The 23626-nt window shown below is 31.8% G+C and overlaps 1 protein-coding gene and 1 non-coding gene across 2 annotated transcripts; both read right to left on the bottom strand.

Annotated features, from left to right (window-relative positions):
- Nucleotides 1–336: 336 nt before the first annotated feature.
- Nucleotides 337–20480, bottom strand: LOC134691222 (solute carrier family 35 member F3-like). The gene is made up of 8 exons (XM_063551582.1): nucleotides 19882–20480; nucleotides 17480–17771; nucleotides 10227–10452; nucleotides 9225–9350; nucleotides 4845–4911; nucleotides 4380–4502; nucleotides 3421–3510; nucleotides 337–2395 (listed from the first exon to the last, which is right to left on the bottom strand). The coding sequence occupies exons 1-8, from the start codon at nucleotides 19904–19906 to the stop codon at nucleotides 2187–2189; spliced, it is 1158 nt and encodes a 385-aa protein (XP_063407652.1). The 5' UTR covers nucleotides 19907–20480; the 3' UTR covers nucleotides 337–2186.
- Nucleotides 20481–23317: 2837 nt separating this feature from the next.
- Nucleotides 23318–23390, bottom strand: Trnav-aac (transfer RNA valine (anticodon AAC)). The gene has a single exon. It is a non-coding gene; the product is annotated as a tRNA-Val (tRNA).
- Between the last annotated feature and the right edge of the window lie 236 nt (nucleotides 23391–23626).

Genomic DNA, 23626 nt, shown 5'->3' with positions numbered 1-23626 from the left:
GGGTTGGAAATAATGGCTTGTGTACTTCTGCTCATTACACATATGCAAAAGCTATCATATCATTGCTAAGTATATGATAATCAGTTATAAATCATGACATTATATCATTGAATCATGACATTATATCATTGAATCATGACATTATATCATTGAATCATGACATTATATCATTGAATCATGACATTATATCATTGAATCATGTACTGTATAGGATTTATTAGATCATTGCAATTCACCACTTAACCATGAAGAGTGCATTACCAGTTATAAATGCATAACAAGTTATAAATCATGACATTTGATCACTGAACCATGGAGTGTGTAGGATTTATTAGATCATTGCATACATCACCTAACCCTGGAGTGGATATAACCAGTTATAATCAAATTGAATCAGTGAATCATGGAGTATATAGGATTTATTAGATCATTGCAATACACCACTTTACCCTGAGGTGTATATAACTAGTTATAAATCATGACATTTGATCACTGAACCCTGGAGTGTATATAACTAGTTATAAATCATGACATTTGATCACTGAACCCTGGAGTGTATATAACTAGTTATAAATCATGACATTTGATAACTTAATCAGAGAGTTTATAATCAGTCATAATCATGACATTGAATCACTGACTCAGAGAGATTATAGAACCGATTATAAACCATGATAATGAATCAATGAATTAGAGTGAGTAGAACGTCAGTTATAACTCTTGACAATGAATCATTGAATTCCGGAGAATACAAACTCCGTTATAAATCATAACATTGAAACACCGGATAATGGAAATTTAGAAACAGTATATAATAAGTTAGAAATCATGACATTGAATCACTTAATCGAGGAGAATGACATGGTTTATATGACCTTGACCTCATATTCATAATTCGTTGGTCAATGTTTAGAAATTAGAGTAACAAGAGCACCATGTTTGGTAAAACTGAATCTTGATTGTATGCTATTTTATTTTTGTAAAACCTATTATAGGCCAAATTTACCTTACCACACTTTTACTAAATTATAATCCTGGTACCTTATTGACTGTTCTGTTTGTGTCTGATTTTTTGTCGAAAGAAAAAGTTTTTCATATTACTTTTGCATAATATTGGTCTCTAGCGTACCTGTTGTAGTCATTGGGGACAGGAATTCATTTTTGAATTATAATGTAACAAAATTTGTCGGGTTGCCCAGGAAGTCGAACTTGGCATATGATATGATGCATGCTGTCCAGGAGTCAATCTTTCGATTTTGGCAGGGTTGGAAGTGCTTAGTATAAAAGTTATAATTGGTGTGGCTTATGTACTGTTGTTTGTCTGTTTGTCTTTTTCTTTTCTAGCTATGACGTTGTCAGTTTGTTTTTGATGTGTGAGTTTGAATGAACCTATGGTATATTTCGCCCCTCTTTTAGTAAATTCGTTTTGATTATGCTTTATTGGTTGAGGAATGACGAATTTTGTTTTATAGTCGATAGTGCAGCTGTCAAGATCACATCTGCTATTGAAAGTTTAACAAATGTTTTCTCCCGATGTTATCTTTTGAACCTTCAACCAAAGTTACCTGGACAAAGCACTATAGAAAAAAAGAGACCCATATTGATTTTCGGATAGAAGGTCAAAATCACAAGTTTCTATAAACTCCCTAAAACATATTGAAATATTGGAAAAATATTTTAAGGAAATGCTAAAAGTGATATATCAGACCTGTGCCATAAAATGAAGATTTGAGTGTTTTTATTTTTGTTTTTGGTATTCAGAAAGCAACTTAAATGTACCATTTTTTCTGTAGCTTTTTTTTAACAGATTTACGAAAACCAATGTATTTTTCTGTGAACACACGGTCTTTTTAACAATTAAAGTTAGGCCAGCATCATCAGACTTTCGCAACCTTTCTTAAATTACTTTTCAAGTGGCTGTATCCGTATGATCTGTTTATAAAATCAGCGTCATGGTGGTTGATTGGAAGCAACATTTTTAATATCCCTTTAAACTATACTATGTTGATCCTTATTGTAAGGTGAATTTAAGAATACTACAGTTTTATAAAAGGAGAATAAAGACTTGATCAGCTGGCTAAACGGCTATCATGAAAAACTGCCTTTATATATAATTGCTAGTATCTGTTTGTTAGCTCAATGTAACTTTTCTACCTATTCTATATGACGAGAAAAATATAAGACTTTCAGTCCTTATTGTAATGTAACACTGAATGTGATCGTTGTTCTCTGCTTTGAGCTTCAATTTCATTTTTAACACAGCATTTAAATGGCTTGTACAGTCCAGATGGACATCTCTCTGGCCATAATACTAACAATAATCCTGTAAATGTCAAACCAAGGGCAGTAATCTCCATACCATTTAATGTTAGATTTTTAAAGACGTAATCTGAAACTACAAAAAGAGCATTAATTTAGATTAAATGAATATAACAAATTCTTATTGTAATAACTATTAAAACTTGATAATAAAAGATTGAAAGCAAGGCGTGTTATACGACCAGGAAACCCTTAAAATATGCATGACATGTATTAACCCATGTTAGTAGTGGCAGACGAGATAGAATATCATCAAAATGTATCCGTTGAATATAATATATTAGAACTTTGTTTTGTTAAAAGATATAAGATGGCAAGTATTTTTTTCAACTTTAAAATGAAATATACAAGTTTGATTTTTTTTTTATAAATTTCGCCATTTTCTTTGATTTCGAAAATTAAGGAATCTTGATAGTCAGATTTTTTTTAAGGCCTTTACATTGACAATTAATTAAAAATGTGTCTTTTAAGAAAACATAATACCCTGCTTTGATCACTGCATAACACAACACTACTACAAAATAGAATATCACAAAATCCAACAAAAACTAAAGGTTATTTCGGATAATTCGGATGCAGCGGTACTGAAATCCCTTTCTCTTCCTCTTGTAGCATCCGGTGTGTTTTTCATGACAGAATATTACATTTGATTTGCGAAAGTTTTATGGACGCTTTTATAACTTGGTTGACCGAATCTTTGTTACAGAAGACAATGATATGTTTATTTTATTGTCTTCAAAATAGCTTTGTTGTTTGCTATTTAATGAATGATTATAAAAGTCTACTTATAACTGCAATTTCACTTGCCATCAGTAACTCATGGAAGTTAACAAATCTTTTTGGGCACCTCTGTTAACAACCGGTTTATTGTAGGGTTCATGTTATTAAATATTAGTGTATTTATTTGTGATCTAGTGTTTGTTTTTAATTTGTTCTTCTTTATGATTGGTGGTGACTTTCTACTTGAGGTCTAATGCAAGCAGTCATTGATATTTAAGTAAAGCGCTACATCATAAACGAAGTGTCTAATTTGGTGCTTGCTTGGAACTATGAAGCTACATTTCAAATCTGTAGATGGAAAGGTTTTTACTAGATACTTACTAGTACAAATTGGTATACCTAAAGCCACACCAAGCCCTAAAAATACTTTGTATGTCAAGCCACTCGTGTAGTTCATTAACAAATGGTAAACTGTGAATATAGGAAAAGCAAATGACTATAAAGTATCATGTTAAATATCTTTTAGAAGATATTTATGCAATCGAAATTTGTATAATGTTTAGTTACATTGAAAAGTAAAATAACAACCGACTCAATTGAAAACGGAAAGTGTATAATCAAATTGCAAAATTAAAAGCTCAAACACATTAAACGATTGGATAACAACTGTTATACATTTTTCACAACAGTTAGAATTAAAATAACTTTGTATTGATAAACAATGCTAAACAATTGAATGATTCTTATAGTTAATTTATTTGAATGTAAAAGCATTAGCCGAAACACATTATATAAGTCGCGCTTGTCGGTTTTTTTTTCATTCTTTCATAGCAAGTTTGTAGAAAATAACCACATCGAAAAACAACTAAAACAACCTTTACTTAATATGTAATTTTCGGTTTCGTATGTATATAATGTAATTTTTCTAGTACACAAACGTGGAAGGATAGATGAACCAACATCATTATCTAAATAACGAACAATCTAATTAGTATATAGTTCAATAGAACTTTAAATTGCTGGAGGGTCATAGTTTTGGTAGACTTGGTCCGTCCTGTCTGTATACATTGAAGCGGTTGAACATCCAATTACATGCACATAATTTGCTTTTGTCAACATTGTTTATTTTTTAGTTTCTGTTTTCTTACTGCTCTTCTTGACTTTTTCTTCTTGGCAGTTCAAAGGTTGACAAATTGTATAGCCAATTTTCATTGATATCGTATGCTGACTCCTAGTTTATAATTTGTTTTGTTTTTTATTGTTGTTGGTTCGATTTTTTTTTATTCAGAATGATCATTTATTTTTCTATTCATTTAACAATAATTATAACCATGACTTACAAAGGAAAAGAATCATTGTTCCGCACACTCTTCCCCACGGCACAACCTTTCCCGATATATTTTCTGTATTTGATAAAACCAACACCAACAGAACTGGCCATAAAAATAAACTAGAAAACAAGCCTGCAATGAATATCAACACATAACAGTATGTATATGTAACTCGCCAGTATGAGATAAATGAAATATGATTTCATCCTTAACAAATGATTAAATCAATTTACTATGGCGCACTTTTTAAGAATTTAAATTTCTGGAAAATGAAATGTTTTACATTGTAGATGCCAGAACTACGGAGCGTATTAGGGCAACAATATAACAAAACATAATAGTAACGTTAAACATTTCATTTGAGGCCTCTTAATATAGCTTACTATGCGGTATGGGTTTGTTCATTGTTGAAGTGAATGAATAGACCGAGATAAAAACAAAAACAGTTTTAAAAGACTTCATTATGGCACATACCTAAAACAGACAAAAACAAGGAAAGTTTCCCAAAACCAGGTTGTCCAGCAAACTTCTTAAACAAAACCTGAAAAAAAGATATTGACACGTCATGAAAAACCAAGACTGTTTTACCTATATGCACAATTTGGCATGAAATATACTAAAATTAGCAAAACTTGAGTTCGAGTAATATACAAAAAAAGCGGAATAGAATCATTTTATTATCAATAACTGGTTTTTTTTCCATTAAAAGGATAGGGATTGACCTTTTTGAACTACTTAATTTAGATCCTACTCTTTTGAGAAAGTTATGATTTCCACACTACGTGATTTAATGATTGCATGAGGTTTATCTTTGACGAAATATGTGTCCTCAATGGTCTTCAACTTTGAGCGTCACTGATGAGTCATGTATAAACGAAACGCGCGTTTGGCGTATTAGAATCCTGGTACCTTTAATAACTATTCCCTTGAATTGAAGAAATAGAAATTCAGAAATTCGACCGAATTTTGTTGATTGTGTTAATAAAATGAATAAAATGCTCCGCTGAACAGTCGGAACAAGAATGGACAATACTTCAAGCTTGAATCAGCGCTGAATTTTGATTTTGATAAAATACAGGTGTCTGACACAGAATTAAGTGAAGAAAAATGAAATTGGATTTCCCCCTATTATGAATCCTTTATCCAATATCTACGGCTAGATTCAGTAAATCGAAGTACATCTAGAATTTATATTTCTTATAATTTCTAAATGGACAATATAAAATAAATAGTATATTGGTACACAATTTCTTCTTTTTAGCAGATTTGATCCTGTATAAAATATTTTTAATATGACACTACTTAAATTACTATTAATTTTGTATAAACTAGTGTTGTCAAATCGTACACTTTTGCCTAACCGGTTACTCGGACAATCGTTCGACCGATTAACCGGTTAACCGGTATAGTTTAGATTGGGGTTTGGAAGCCTCATCAATAGTACCCTACACATAGATATAAGATTTAGTTTGAGTGTCAATTTGACAACCTAATCATTAAATTACGCTTTTAAAATTGAATATCGTCCTTTGACATTACACGGCTTGCTTTGAGGATTCCTGGCGAAAAGAAGATGTGGTATGATTGCCAATGAAACAATTCTCCACAAGAGACCAAAATGACACAGAAATCAACAACTATCAGTCACCGCACGATCTGTTTCCTTGTTTCTTTAAGCATGTTACTCGTACTATCACGTATTCATTGAGAACATTCACATTGGTTTGCATTTCACAATTTTTAGCAAGCATTTCGTTTCAAGTAAAACTAAGCCTTCCACGACGGAGGTTGCACATTTAGATGTAGGTCAACAAAAAATAAAATCAAACTTATGAAGTAAATCATAAAATTTAATCGCATTACTGATTTAAAGTTACTGTTAAAAAAACATGTAAACTAATTATGTTTTTTTAAGATGCTGCCCCCGGGCGAGTTGAGAGACAAGTTCTAATTGATTTTATGTTTTTAGATTTAACAATAGCAATCAATATACTGGACAATTGATCTGTCTAATTAGCTACTACGACGACAATTTTTAATTAAAACAAAACTATCTAATGATTTCAATACAAATTTATATCAAATCTACAAAAATTGAAAAAAGTCCGGTTAACCGGTTAGCGATTTTGTTATTCGGTATTCGGTCGTTCGACCGGTTAACCGGTTAACCGGTTTATCGTTGACATCACTAGTATAAACATTTGACATAGCATAGTTCCTCATACGAAATGAATGTACATTTACCTTTTATGGTTCAAGATCTTAAATGTAATTACATGTTTAGAATCAAAGATCATTCCCCTACACATACACACCAAATACAAAAAGAATATGGTGAAAGAATTGAAAACAAAATGGATTTTTAACCCTGTTAAAAATATAAAGTTAACCCAAACACACTATTCAAAATGAACATAAAACCACCAAGGCTACATATAAGTATACAAATGTTTAATTTAACTTATATTTTGAAGTCTATGTCCAAACGGCAATATCCACCGTATAGGTAAAAACAAAACAATTATAATATCATATATTAAGCAAGTGTCCGCGACTGCAACTGCCGATGTCACATTAATCGGTGTTTTTTTCAATGGGATTATATGCGAATGTTATCAAAGTCATTACTTGAATCTGTTGTCGATCCAGTGAGGTACGGGGGCAAGTTGAAGATTTCTGGTTTATTTGGGCGCCTCATAACTTGTTTGTCCATCTGATCCTAAATATGTTCAGGCAGTGATGTCAGATATAGATGTTCTTCTGTCGAAAAAAATCAATGGCTGCCATTGCAACGTGAGCTGGTGCGAGGGAAAACATGCAACGTACTTTCAAGCGTAACTCGGTGAAGACGATACCCATCAATGAAACTTACAAAAGGTGAGAGAATTGTATGAACTCCAGTAGGAGCAAGACCGAGAGAGTTCAAAGGGTAACTGTTTCCTGATATGCATTCATCAGATATAAGTGATTTGGAAAATGTTACAATCTATTTCGAAATTAAACTCATCGGAAAAAGAAAAGAGATCCATCAAAGAACAACACATGTCACCAACATGCCAATCGACATTATTATGAGAAGCAAACGTGAAATGTGTGAATGTTTTGCTTATTGTCATACAAATGCTGACTGAATAAAAATGCAATGCAAACGAATGTAAATACGGGTTTTCAACTGATAGGTTCTAATGTCTTTAAACACATTTTTACTATTTTCACAGATGGGCAGTATCATACCTGAAGTAATCATCTTTATAAATGTAGTAATTTTAGTATTCATTACTTTGTTTTGATGTTTCCTTTGCTCGTGAACATCCTGAACATTCAAAATAATCTATGGTCAACTTAGTCTTAGACCTGTTTCATAATAGTACATTAACTATAGTATTTGTGAATCAGTCCTATATCATCGACAACAGCGATGATCATGAGATACCCCAATTACATTAACATTTTTAAAGCAATTTCTCAAATGATGTATAACACAAACAGCGAGACATGTAATTTATAGTATTGATTGCCTTTGGTACCACGTAATATTTAATTTAGGCAAACAGTTTGTTGAAGGAATCAATGTCAATAATTTATGATCATACAAAAGTAAATTTATTGTTTGATGCTATTAATTGGATTGATATCGGTATGTGTCAGGAAAAGCTCGATGATTACTTGATTGTTAACAATCTCTCACAGCCTATGGTTTAATTGGTTAAAATGCAATACACTTTAAATGTATAAAAAACATAACAGATGTACACGAAAGCCGTCTCACAACTCTTATTTGATATACATTCTTTTGTACAAAACATAATGTCATTTGTACAGACGTTGTTTTAATGAAATTTGGCAGCATAGTTTTTCATGCTTGATATACACGGCTAATGTTCTTATGCAATACATAACACATTTCCCTTAGGAATTCACGATTCAACTCTATAATAAAATACAAAGATTACGACGAAGATCCACTGCCTATTATCAAATTGATTATAAGCACGAAAAACGTTATACAGTATATAGTCGTTTTTGTCAAATCGTAAGCAATATAAATAAACTACTTTTTACAATATATATCTTGATTACAAAATAATTTGTCCTCTCTAGTCACTTTCACACTTCATTAAATAGATTTAGATTTTAACCAAATGGACATAACTGGCATTTACTGGCATTGTATTAAAGGAATGAAAAATCGTTTTTAACATACACATTTATAAGTTTTCGCTGTATAAGTTCACGCTACATATTAGTGAAAGACAGCACTTGTTAGTTCACACAGTTGAGACACTTCATGTGAGTGTGCCACTGACCATGTTGCAGTTTCAAAACAATCGATCCCATCATCGTGTTCTCTTAACATTTCAAGTTTAAAGAATAATAAAACACTAAAATGTTTAAACATGTTTTGTACTTTTTTATACCTCAATTTTTAAATGCAAGATGTTACTGCATCCAGTGGGAGAATTGGTGCTCACAAACAATTGTCGTAATTACAATCCCGTTCTCTTTTCAGAATTTGACCTACTGAATTAGACTATTAGCAGGATTTGTAATTCCATGAGCAACACGACGGTTGATTCATACAGAGCAGGATCTGCTTACTTTTCCAGAGCACTTGAAGTTACCACACTTTTTGGTGGGGTTCGTGTTGCTTAGTCTTTTTTATCTTGTGTTATACTATTTGTCTGTTTGCCCTTTTCTTTTTTAGCCATGGTGTTGTCGTTTATTCGGTCTGTGAGTTTGAATGTCCCTCTGGTATCTTTCGCCTCTCTTTTGGATAGTAAAGAGACTAAATTATCCTTTAACTATGAACATGTAAAAATAAGCATGCAATTTGACGTTTGGCAAATCACTTACCTTATATATTGACATGACAGCTGACGAGGTTACAGCTAATATAACACCCCACATATATCTTGACCCAAAACTGTCAGTATACAGAAACAGTACTACGCCAATGATAGAAAAGATCAGGGCTATTATCTAACAGAAAATAAAACACGTTAATAATAATATATAGAACATTGTTTTAAGATAAATAAATGGCTTCATATATATTACAACGGAACTATTTTTTGAGAAAGTTAACGATCGTTATGTATATAAACATTTTAAAAGTATCAACTTAGCAAACAATTTACATCAAAATGATTAACGAGCGTTTAAATTCATTGAACCAGTAATATATTCTGCTGTTTTATTGTATGTTATACTATTGTTAGTGTTTTGACTATCTTTTATAATGAAATGGGAGCTATTGAGAAGTCGAATCTATTTGTTTTGCTTTCGTTAAAACGCAAATGCACAATATAAACTGATGTAATTTATTCCACATTTTCAACACAAAACAGAGCAATTAGCCTTTTATTTGATAATAGTATATATTGACTGTTTCTGTTGCAGAGGTTCTATAATACAATGTTTGTAAGTGCTAATGAGATACTTCACAACTATAACGATAATGTTTACCAGGACAAATACAATATTGATTTGTTTTCACATAAAATCTATTGTACTGAAATTGGGAAAACTATTTTTTGTGTCAATTAACCCTATTTAATTAAGGCGAGGTATACGCAATCGGGTAGTATTTCGGATCTCTATGCATTTGGAAATTGTTTATCGACCCAAATGAAACATTTATATTCCAGACATACAATCATGTAAAATAAAATATACGAAAATGATCAATGAATAAAATTGAGAATGGAAATAGGGAATGTATCAAAGAGACTACAACCCGACCATAGAGCAGACAACAGCAGAATGCATGAAATGAAGGTACATGTTCTACATATAAAATACCATGAATATGCGAAATACTTCCTTACAATACACACACTTCGTAAAAAGACTTACCCTGACAGCCACAAATAATTCAAATAAAACAATCCATGATAATATATAGAAGAAACTGTAATGTGTTGAATATATGGCATACACATCTGCTGCGTTGGTAAAATTTGGGTCCAATGCTTTTGTGTATGTATACATGGCACCAATCCACAAAACACAAAATAAGGCTGATTTACCAAGAAAATGACCAAATGTGAACTCATGAATTGCAAATATCTGAATATGCTCTCTGAAAAATAAAACACTGTGCAAAAATATGTGCAACGGTCATCTTCAACGATATATTTTGATACAAGATGTAATTAACAAAGATGTGCTTTTGTATAGATCATTATCTTTACGGGTAAATCTGGCAATAAAATTTTATTAGACAGAAACAGTGTTTAAGGAGGCTCGCGCGTACAAAAATTTCAGCAAAAAAATAAATATTTGTTTTCTCATTACAAATTTTATTTATTACACTATTAGTTATAACTTTATGATATGGTACAAAAATCAACCAAATAAATCGATTCGGTTTGGCCTCCAGATGCCAATTTTTGGCATAAAAATTGAAACATCTTTTTTCTAACTCTTCGGTGACCTATATTTTAATTATTGTTTTCAAATAAGCTGTACACAAACTTAATAATATTTAGGTTTTTTTTATTTCGATATAACCTCTATTTCTCCAAAAATGTATGCTTCTTTCAGAGGCAGATTGAGAGCTAAAATGAACGGTGACTTCATTTTTCTATTAAGTATATGATAAAGTCCATTTATAAAAACATATAGCAAAATCCTATGTAACAAAAAAAAAGATTTATAACCGCGAACACTCTTAAATCGAAGTTTATGCAAACATGCCATGCAGTTTCCGTGACCATGTTTATCTATCAAATTGACACCAGATCTGACACTATAGCTTGTAAAAGACCAGAAATAATTAAAATAACAAAATGCTGAACTCCGGGGGAAAAACGGAACGTCTGCATGCAAATAGAAAAATAAAAAGCTCAAACATATACAACGAATGGATTACAACTTTCATATTCCTAAATTGATACAAAAATATATCATTATATTAGTTTACATCATTCAAAGAAATTAAACCATTTATGTAATTTCGCGTCTAAATAAGGGATCTTATCAAACCATGTCCTCCGTAAGTTCTGAATATAACAAATATCTCCTATATATAACAATTTTCTGAGTTGGAGTTTTTGATTGTTCGTCAACTTCATATTCGATATGGCCTTTCAACTGATGAGTCTGATGTTATTGTGATTAAGATTATAACAAAATGTTGACTACAGTACCCCTAATGTTGACATTTTTACCTATCATTACTGTTTGTTTTGTTCACACATCATTGTCAATATAATTGAAATTGATGCGACTGTCATAGTGAGAGGTTACGCTAGCTATAAAACCAGGCTTATTCCACCATTTTTTACATAAGAAAATTCATGTACCAGGTCGGGAATATGACAGCTGTTATCCATGAGTTTAATGTGTTTACGCATTAGATTTTGCTATTTAATTACGGACTTTCCGTATTTGATTTTCCTAGAAGTTCAGTATTTTTGTTATTTTACTTTTTTTGAAGACGAAACATGCAGTAGGTGTACTAAATCACTAGACGCGTTTCAACAGTTTTCAAATACCTTATTGGTTAAAAAATTATAGGTGTTTCCACTTATTAAAAAAATGTTATAATAATGATTATGATAAATTTCCAAGGTGTGATATATAACAACAGAGGAAAACACATGATAGTTTGATATTAATCACCTTTATATGAGTATTCAATTGAAACTAAAAGTATTTGTGCTTTGCATGCGCAGCGTAATTTTATCATTAAAGATTTTCAAAAAAATCCTTGAAAGGAGGCTGAATGGCCCTTTAACGTTGGAAAATCTGTTATTTTCGTGATACGTCATGGTTGTGTCAAAGAAGGTAATCCGGAAAAACATTAACATGTCATCTGCAATTTCGTATCCCTTGTAAAACTGTTAAATAGCTGTTTTATCTCAGCAAATATAAAAAAAATATATAAACGTTGTTACTTTTTTGAAACAAGCATTAATATTTTATCGATCGAAACGTCGGTCATAAAAAATTGACTCCAACAGAAAACATTTTTAAACTTGCTTCAAGGGTTGATGAAAACCACGCACGAGAAACCCGGGCCACAACATAAAGGACAATAGTTTAGGATGACCCTTTAGGCTAGTTGAGATTATTGAAATTATTACCGATAAATATTTACTTATCCTTTATTTTCATTTATGTATGAATAAATATGGTTTATATAAATATACACATATAAAAGTTCGGAAGGATTTGAGAGATATTGGTTTGACATTTATGGATAGGTCGTATAACTTTTTAAATAATGATTTTTCATTTTCCAAATCAAACAAATGTCTTTAATATTTAATGAATGCAATTAGACGTAATAGGAATTTGAATTTTAGAGTAGAAATGAAAAAATAAAACGTTAATAAAGATATTGATCCATTTTTATGCAAACACCATACATACATTTCATTTATAATTTATAATATCTTGATAAAAGGGAATAGGTATTATGTGTTCCTAAATACGTTTAGTTAAATGAATTTGAAATTCAATAATATCTCAACGGACTATCTTGTTTCAAAGCAGGAATGGGATATCAATTGTTCTCCGAAAAATGCAATAAATTTATATTATGCATTTGAGATTGGTTAAAAAAATATCATCTCATCAGTTTTTGGGTTGTCTCTTCATTGTCAAGCTTCATTGTTCAAATTATTGGGGAATATAGTGACCACAGCTTATGCCATGTTGTATTTCAACGTAAATGTGTTCCTCCTGACAGAGAATGACGTTAATTATGTTGTATAACACATGTTGAACACATCTTCTATAGCATTTATTTTGTAAGGAACACATACTGTAATATTCCTTTCAATGGAAATAATATTCCACAATATTTATTCGATTCGAAATTAATACTTCTATTCCATTACATGCGAAAATAGAAAACAATGAAGAACTTCTGCAAACATTAAAGAGAAATTACTGATTGTAAGCCACTTGCATGGGATCAAAAGGTCTTATCACTTATATATTCTCTATGAAAATGGAATAAATGTAATACTAGAGATATAAAATATGAGATATATTGATATCGCTATTCATATGTCATACCATGACTACATCAATACACAACAAAATGCTTTTATATTTCACAGTATTATTTGTTTACAAAATGTAGGGCGTTTGTCAGTTCCAAATTAACAATGTTATAAAAACATAATAATTATTGTTCACAGAAAGACATCTGTTAAAAATCTAAAATCAAACTACCTAAAAAAGTACATCCGAGCGCATGTTTTTGAAATGAATAAATTTTAAAAACTTGCGGAATGACAGGATTTTCCTTTTTATTTTTTATATTGCATATAAAGATATTTCATTAATGAAGTTGGAGATATCTTTAAGTATTATACAATTAACCATATTAATTGTCGTAAAGCAAAACTACAGTTTTGATTGCTTCTGATGAATATATAATGGCAAAACAATATGTTAAGATTTAATAAAAGATATTCCCAAATGTACCTACCGAATAAGACTTATTATCGGGTTTGGAATATCAACACGACGGGTGCCACCTGAAGAGCAGAAACTGCTTACCCTTTCAGTCATAAGATCCTCACAGTTTTCGGTGGGCTTCGTTTCGCTCACTCTTTATTTTTCTGTTTTGTGTTTTTCTGCTGGTCCTTAACATTTTTTTTTAACTATGGCGGTGTCAGTTTATTTCGTTTTATGAGTTTAAATGTCCCACTGATATCTCGCTTCTCTTTAACATAACTCAATTTTTAAAAGTTAAGAAGAAACTGCATTTGGAAAAGGTTAGGCGTAAATCATGATTAAAACGACTGGTACAAAACTCGTGAAGGATTATGTTTATAAACAAGATATATTTATGAAAAACTAATTTGGTATCACGCAATACTTCCATCTTACTTTGCGTGCCTATTTCCATTGGGAAAACTGTCATCTGTATCGTATCTCGTTTATTAACATTATTGTTCATCCGATAATGGATCATACTTTCGTAGTAATTAGATGGTATGGCAGTAGTTCTTTTTTATGAGTAGAACACTGAAGCTATTGTAGATGTCTGACGTCGGTACATATGTAAATCAGTGATTGAATGCTTCGAATATAGAATGACAGCATTACAAAATCCAGGTCATGGCCTCGGGGATGGCCAAGGAGGATCATGTCAAGTCACTTGCATTTTAAGTTCAAGTTTCTATTTTTCAAGAATTTGTATTGTGTTGCATCTACTGTTTCCCTTTGAAAACTTTCATAATGGAAAGTCCCTAAACATATGGCAAACTCGAAAGCTCAAACACATCAAACGAATGGTACTGACTGGGTGAATGGTACTCTCATTCAGTAGTGGTTCTGACTAGACGGGTGGTATTTTCGGTGGCTGTCAATTGTCTATCAGTAATGGTGCTATGGATGGTATACTCGATGTCCTCCTTTAGTCCATTAGCAGTGGTACAGACTGGTCGGATGTTCTCTGGGGACCCCGATAGTCCATTAGTATTGGGACTAATTAGGCGAACAGAACCTACGGAAGCCTTAAATAATTCATCAGTAGTGGTACTGTATGCTCATGGACCTTTACCTGTCAATGAAACGTGGTAATGTCTAGGTGGATGATGCTCTTGGGACCTTCAATAGTTCATCAGCAGTTGTACTTTTACGTGTAAAACTCTCACTTTACAAGGCATCAGATACTGTGGATTCATTATTATTCGTTGGATTCCAATTCTGCTTTGTATGAAGCGGTTGGCATTACCACAAAATCAAATATCCACAAAAAAGTGTTCCTCAATACACAAAAATTGATACCCCCAAATATAAATGATCCACAATATACAACATTTTTATTTAAACCGAACATAAGGCTTTTTATATAGATCTGCACAGCCAAACGGACGCACCTTGTTGGCGAAGGTTTACTTTCGGACGGATGGATGTTACCATCGATGTTCTTTAACAGGTGATCAGGAGTTGTACTGGCTGGGTGTATAATACTATTGGAACCTTCAATATTCTATTAGCAGTTGTCAGAACTGCGTGGATGGTACTTTCAAAATGGTCAATCCGTGTAGGTACTAATTGGATAGATTGAACCAATGGTGTTCTTCAACAGTCCATTAAGTTTGGTACTAACTTTGTAGATGATCTTCAATAGCCCATTAGCAATAGTACTGCCGGAATGGGTGGTACCACATCGGACCCTTAATAGTACATCAGAAACGAAACTGGCTGGGTGGATGGTACTCCTTGAACCTTCAATAGTCCATCAGCGGTTGTGCTAGTTGGGTCGATGATATTTTCAGGAACCTTCAATAGTCTATTAGAAGTTGTGCTGGTTGGATTGATGGTTCTTTCGGGAACCTTCAATAGTCCATCAGTAATTGCACTGCCTGAATGGTTTGTACCATATCGGACCTCTAATAGTAAATAAGAAGCAAACCTGGCTGGGAATGGTACTTTTGAAACCTTCAATAGTCCATCAGAAGTGGTACTGGATGGATGGGTGGTACCATCGTGAACCTTCAATAGTAAATCAAAAGCGGACCCGGCTGGTTGAATGGTACTCTTTGAACTTCCATAGACAAAGAGCAGTTGTACTGGCTGTGTTGATGATAATCTCGACAACCGCCAATAAGACATATCCAGGGGTATAAGCTGTGTGAATTGTGCCATTGGGGCCTTCAATAGTCCATAAGCAGTCATATTCGCTAGGTGGAATGGATCCCCGATTGTCCATCAGCGGTGGTGCTAACTGTACGGATAGTACCATCGGTCTCTGTCTATCAGAATTTGTACTGATTGAGTAAGTGATACTCATGGGGACAATCGATAGGACGTCAGGTGTGGTACTGAATAGATGGATGGTACTCTAGTGCACCTTTAGTAGTCCATTAGCAGTTAAACCAGATTGATGATACCCTCGGAAAATTTCAATAGTCAATCAGTAGTGGTACTGACTGACTGGCTGGATGGTATTCTTTAGCAGTCTATCTTGAGTTGTACTTTAACGTGTAGATAAAGTGAAACTTTCACAACGCGTATTTATCTGGTTCCCTCGAGGCCAATTTAGGCAAACGGTTTGGAAGTCAATACATGTAATTGTTTGAGAGTAAAACATTTAATGGGCTTAAAACCACAATAGTCAATGTAACAATTCTTAAAAGTTACATAAAAATATAATCTTTAAAATATGTCTGGTGGAATATATATTGGAATACATCTGGATATTGTATAATGAACAGTATGCGGTTCTTTTACTTACTACTAGTACAAGTATACAAGTTTAGTCATTTTAACTAAGTTTTTGGATCAAACATATTTATAATTTATTTCGTACTTATTTAAATTAGATTCAATAGCAACATATTCTCATCATGTTTTTTTCTAATTTTATCTAAGTGTCACGAATAACATATTTTTCCAGCATTAAAGTAACACTTAAATATGTTTTTATATCTCTTTCTACTGAAAATTTTAATCTTTACTTAAGGAGGTGACCAGGATGAATGGTGGTTGAAGCAACCAATCATTTCAAAAAGGAGAACCACCTAAATGTATCATTTCCTCATCTAAGGTGGAACTATGAATATTAATGGTTTAACGATCCTTTGAAAATTTAGTAATTGTCGACGGGAAAAGGAGCTCCTGTAATTAACAATATTTTGATTGAAATCTTGATTATCCTCTCTAGAGGATTTGGTTCATTATACGAATATAATTACATGATTCCTAAATACGTACACTCTATGTTAAGATTCAAGCAAAAAGACATTTAAATATGAAACTAGAAATTAACGTTATATTGTAATATAATTAATTTGTTTCTATTAAAAGTAAAGGCGTCGACAAAAAAGCTATATTAAAAACAAATACTAGTATTTTTAAAGCTACAAGAAATATGAAAAAAATATGTAATTTGTTGCGTCCCAAGCGCTTTTCTTGCAATTTCATTAGCTGATCTAAAATTTTCAGAACATAAAGTGAAGAGAATTTCAGGCAAATGGACACATGGTCTGTGTATTAATAAGATTGTTCAATCATCTGGATTTGACGACAAGTGTAAGAAAAATGTACAATAAATTTTGTCATTTCGGACGCACCAAGAATTAAATAAAAATATAAATTTTCACAGATCAGCTCACTTTAACTTTAAAGGGACTCACCTGATTGCATGTTTTGGTGAGTATGCTCCTTTTGAATAAATAAACAAAATCAATGTGTAAATTGGATACATCAGTATGAGCCATGCTGTAGAAAAGTACGTTACAAAATAGGGTGCATTGAACTCTCCATAATAGGTACTTTGAGCAAGATATGTTGCTGATACTGATGTGACTGCAATAAGAACAGTCAAGAATATTCCGCATCGTATTCTATTGGAACTGTCATGGATCTCGCATAGACATTCAGAAATAAAAATTGTCGTTGTCGTACTAGTTTGACTAGATTCTCCGTCTGGAAAAAAATAGCAATGAATACTAATATATTAAATCACTTTCATGCAGGAATTAATGGCGGTTTAAATAAACATAACAAATAATTTATTCGACTTAAAAAAAATAATATATAAATCAAATGTAATAATCAGTACGGTATATATCGACTAATGTGGAACTCAGTTCCAGATTTTTATATCAAATGTGTAATAACCCAAGGTCTTGGTACTACACGTAGTTTAATCCATATTATGGTCATTTTGTTATCTTAATCTTAAAAAATAAAAATATATAGTTACGATGGTACGTGATGGTCTCGCATAAGCATGTTAACGGTCGCAGACATAACCCTTTTCTGGATAACGTGCAAAGCATTTTGTTTAAACATTTTATACATGCAAAAAGCCATTGCATTTGTTTGCGCCTGTCGTAAGTCAGAATGTCCAGTGGTTGTCGTTTGTTGATGTGGTTCATTACTGTTTCTAGGTTCTCGTTTTTAATATATATTAGACCTTTGATTGTCCTCTTTTACACTAGTCATTTTGAGTGCCCTCTATCACTTGCTGTTCGGTGAGTGCACAGGCTCCGTGTTGAATAGCGTTCTTTGACCTATAATGGTTTACTATAACAAATTGGGACTTGAATAGAGAGTTTTCTCATTGGTATTCATACTACATCTTCTTATATCTGCAAATAAGCATAAATCTGTATACGCAATAAGTTATAATTGTTCCTGGTTTTTTTAATTTGGGTTTATAATACTGTAAAAGAAAATAATTGTTGGTTCACTTCTTTTTTTGCTTCAGACACTTGAAGTACCCAATTCTGACGATTTTCCGATCGTCCTCAATTATTACCCATTTTTGGGCTATTATCATAATCAAACTTTTTTTTAATACTTTAAAAAAGATGAAGTGGAGCAATCTGAATAAATTTATCTTAAAAGACCCACTATAGGTAGATGTTAATATAAGAATATAAAATGTTGTTGCTTTTTCGTGTCAAATTTTTCATGCTGTTAATTTTGTCAATTTGTGATTTGTTTAAAGATTGTTTTTAAAACCAAAAGCCTGCTGTTTCAATTTCTTTGGTATGAATGATAGAACAAATACATATCTAAAATTATTTGAAAAGAAAAAAATGAAATGGGATGTTTATGCTTCTAAAAAAATCAGGTCTTGTGCTCCTCGCCTATTTTCTCAACATTTTGGCAAATAATAAAATTAAGATAGAAATAAGGTCCAAGTGACAACAACTCGACCAAAGAGCAAACAAAATCCGGAGTCCAACAATGGGTCTTCAATGCGGCGAAAAAACCCGCGCCCGGAAGAGGTCCTCAACTAGTCCCTGAATAAAGTTGGGTACTAGTACAGTGAAAATGGACGTCACACTTAACTTCAAAACATATAAATGAACTGTAATTGTATTACATAATTACTACTTATTGTTAATACAGAACTCTTCCACAAAGTTAGTTTTATTTATTTGTTTAAATTCATTGATATTTTCTCCTTGTATCACATGTTTGGAAATAACTTTAATAATTAACGAGACTGAAACGTCAGATAAATACATCCTTAATTTCCAAAACTCTTAATTTACTTTCCATTTTAAGTATTAACAATTTTCAATACTGTTTTAAAAACAGGAAAAGAACATATATAAAAAATGACAATATGTAAATGTTTAAACAGGGGTAAAATATCGTTTAGATCGAGGAGATTAACGTATTTTTTGTTATTTTATGCTGAAAAGTTTAAATATTTATTAAGTCTTCAAGTGTGTCCATACTTTTGTATGAACAATTCGCATATTTGTTAAAATATTTTGCTATTGTTTAATTTCCATTTTTTAGATATACGTCATGAAAAAAATCGAATCTTAAATAGATATTGTTCTTTAATGTTTTTCTCGACTTGCTGTAACAATTTATTTTGTGATAAAATTGCTTTATTCAGTAGTTTATGCAATAACTTTTTTTTATTTTCATGACTGTTATGAAAATATAACGATAAACTGTATGTCCTTTGAAATTACAAAGTGTATCATTGATTGTTACATTATTTCAAGTTTATCATTTAAATATTTACAAACATCTAGAATTAATACCTGAAATACAAACCACCTACCTCTGTCTTCGCTGTTACGTTGCATACTTTTGTCATCTGATAACAAGGTATCATAGTATGGTCACATAGTATTTAATCGACCTTTCTATGGCATATATTTCTCGTTACATAACACTCCAGATCCTTACAAAACAGTTCTTGTCTGTATAACAACAAAAGTATTGACAAATACCTGACAATACAAACAATAATGTGTGAAATGATTTATAATCTTTCCAAAATCAAGTGTTCGATATTCAACAGAAGTCAAACCACCAGTATGTGAGTTCTTTGGTAAATATAGGAAACTATTTTATTCCCGTCGTCACGTGGCAATTCTGTGTGTCAAAAATTCATTAATCAAAGGAATTATTTGAGTTTATTCTGCTCTCACGTTTGTCCGTACTTGAAGATTCGACTTTTTTCATTAACTTCTCATTGACATTACTCTCTATCCATACCACACAAATAATTAAACCTAATTCAATAACGACGAATTGGATTTTACTGCACCGAACTACCGTTACTCTAGACTACTCTATTGGGCGGAGAATATACGTATCAACATCTTTTTATATCATATTCAGATCGGTCACATAATAACAGTGTTGATCATTCGTTTATCATTTTACAGTGTCAGTATTAATCAATAATATTGCAGGTATTTCATATGTATTTAATGTGTTTCCCTAGAGACCATAGTTAAATAATTGCTTTTAGTAATGTTATTGCATACATTGAATATAACTTATTATATTTTAAATCAATACTCAATATTCCAAGTAAAATTATCAATAATTTCAAACGTTAACATCATTTTTGTTTATCTTTTTACGGTGCTTTTATTATTTATCAGCATTAAAATGCATTCAAGATGGTTTACAATTATCAACAAAGAAAAGTAAATTAATAAAATAATAAAACAAAGAAGAACGTCTTTACCTAAAACAGATATTGTTTTTTACATTCTACAAAAGATTTAATAATATAAAATTGAATCAAAATGCAATAATCCGCGAGCAATGCCAATTTGTCCACAAATAAGTTTTGTAGAACATTCCACAAGAGAATGAAATATTTATAGAATAACAAATAGGTTTTCTATATAGACATACTACGAAACGATATTGTACCTATTGTAGAACAATGTACTGCCATTCCTCGACGACGAATCTTGCCTCAAGATTAATGTCATAAATAAATTGTATCAGCATCTTAAATTGTATATTTCTTGCATTAGTGTATTTAATAATGATCAATAATGGTTGAATTTAACTTTGCTTTTTTGATAGATTCGTGAGAATTGACGAATTGAAGCAATTCTCCATCTAGTGTATCCAAATTTCAAACAATATTATGGAATAAAAGGGTTGAGTTAATTAACATAATAACTTTTTTCCAATTACCTCACTACTATTTTTGGTTTCGGTATCGGCTTATGTTAAGGTCAAGTTACAGAAAATGGGCTATGTCACAGATTTCAGTAAAATTTGGCATTCAACTCTGGCTCGGTAAACTTCAACTGAAAATCGAAAAAATAATGCATTTATTTCATTTATCATTTAAAATATTACTGATTGAATTCTTACTGAATGGATGAACATTTGTATAGAAAGCACATAAAATCGGCGAAAACCCTACTAAAATTTGTCTTAAAATCGCCAAATCTCTAATTCTACTCCATATATTTTTCTTAAAAAACTATATGTTGTTGATACATAAATTTCCGTTATAATGATGCAAAATAAAGATATATATATAGGGTCACCGACTTCGTTTTTACGGTATACATCATTCAATGTTGCGTTCTTTGTGAAAAAATCCAACAAAACGTCGAAATAATCGTAACATTATGGTGTTGCAGGCTGTAAAACGTTTATTTTTGACGTTTATCACTACCAACAAGGTAACAAATTGATTATTAGACAAAAAACGAAGTCGGTGACCCTATGATTATTTCATATCATTAAAACAGAAATTCATGTTTCAACAATATATAGCTTTTTAAGAAAAATCTATGGAGTAGAATTAAAATTTGGCGATTTTAAGACAAATTTTAGAAGGTTTTTTGCCGATTTTATGTGCTTTCTATACAAATATTCACCCATTTTAAAAGAAATCAATCTGCAATTTTTCAGATAATAAAAGAGATAAATGTATTATTTTTTCGATTTTCAGTTGTAGTTCAACGAGCCAAGGTTGTATGCAAATTTTTAGCAAAATCTGCGACATAGCCCATTTACTGTTCCTTGACCTTAAACATGTCTAATGCAAAAGAGCATTTTAACAACTTTATATCTCACATATATATTATCTTATAGTCGTTGTTAAAGCTTGGAATCAAGGTCATAACTATCGATTTTTGCATATGCTAAATTATTATTCAGCATATTTTTATCTCATTTTTGCACATGCCAAATTATGTTAGCATATGCTAAATTATTAAAGCATATACTTTAATTCATTCTAGCATATGCTTACTAATCTTAGTATATGCTAGTTCCCTTGCGCGTAAGTTAAATTCAATTAAGCATATGCTGAATTATTTAGCATATACAGAAATGTTGGCGCGGAACTCTTCAAATACGTGTTCGTTTGGCATTTCATACATTAACGTGTCGTTTATTTTAAGGATCTACAATGTGTACTTAGTGTGATAAAAGCACTTTTCGCGCGTCAATTTCATGATTATTTGATCAGTGATTACAATCTAAATTATACATATGTATGATGTTACCGGCGTCGGGGTCTACAATGTATCAGTTGGTTATAAGGTCAGTTTATGGGAAATCACTTATGGTAGATAAATAATATTTGGTATGCAGTTATATTAGCATTCGAACATGTCATTTCCATGGAGATTATCCGCTCCTAACCCTTCAGGTATGAGTTTTTGCTTATTTTACAACAATCAGTTTGTGATTATGTCAGTTTATGGGAAACCAACAGTGGTAGACATTTGGTATGTAGTTGCAATAACATTGACAAATCTAATTTCAATGGAGATCATTTGGCCCACTCCCTCAGTCATGATCTTTCTTAGAAATTAGTTCTATCAAAACTGTTGATCTTTCAGCATATTTAGTTAGTAGTGAACAGTGAATTCGACTCCCGGCCGACGCACAAATTGTTTATATCTGATGAAATTTATTGTCTACGTCATTTAAAAAAAAAATATATACTCTGACCATTCCGATTCATGTTCTCTCAGATATTCCACAACTTTTTAATGGAAGCACCCCAGTGATTTAGAATTTCGGACTACTCGGCATACAAGCATTTATTTCACCTCTTTACCAATCCATGTTGATACAACTGAACCATTTGAACCAGCAGTGCTGAACAACTTTTGACACTAATTATATATAGTAATCTTGAAACAAGTAAAACCGAAATTAAACTGTAAGAACGTTGATGCCACTTCAAATTGGCCATTTTTAAAGACAGCAAAAATAGATGTTTCCGCTGAGGATTGAACTCATGACCTTCCGCGTGTTAAGCCGATGTGAAAACCACTGCACCACGGAAACCTTGGGGATTTTCAGTGTGAATTTAAGCTTAAAACCATGACGAAAATCAACGACACAGCATTGCAGCTCAGGCATATCAACAATTGACCCAATTAATGGATAACTAAACTTCTGCCGGCAGACAAACGCTATTATAACATATGTCGTCTTTCTTTTGTATTCGAAATGACAAATCGATCCCGCACGGAGTGTAAACTTTAAGTTTTTAGTTATTTTTTTCTCATAGAAACGGAACG

The sequence above is a fragment of the Mytilus trossulus genome, chromosome 11 (genome assembly GCF_036588685.1).
Source record: "Mytilus trossulus isolate FHL-02 chromosome 11, PNRI_Mtr1.1.1.hap1, whole genome shotgun sequence".
In the NCBI taxonomy this organism is placed as follows: Eukaryota; Metazoa; Mollusca; class Bivalvia; order Mytilida; family Mytilidae; genus Mytilus; species Mytilus trossulus.
The sequence above is the reverse complement of the archived record's forward strand: the minus strand, read 5'-3'. Positions and strand labels throughout refer to the sequence as shown.

What these genes read in the sequence shown, in the direction of transcription:
- LOC134691222 (XM_063551582.1), bottom strand. Translation starts at nt 19,906, where the DNA reads ATGCAACGTAACAGCGAAGACAGAG. An exon ending in TCACCAAAACATGCAATCAG is followed by an intron (nt 10,453 to 17,479) that starts GTGAGTCCCTTT and finishes TTTATTTTTCAG; the next exon opens with AGAGCATATTCAGATATTTG. An exon ending in CTTGTTTTTGTCTGTTTTAG is followed by an intron (nt 4,503 to 4,844) that starts GTATGTGCCATA and finishes TATTCATTGCAG; the next exon opens with GCTTGTTTTCTAGTTTATTT.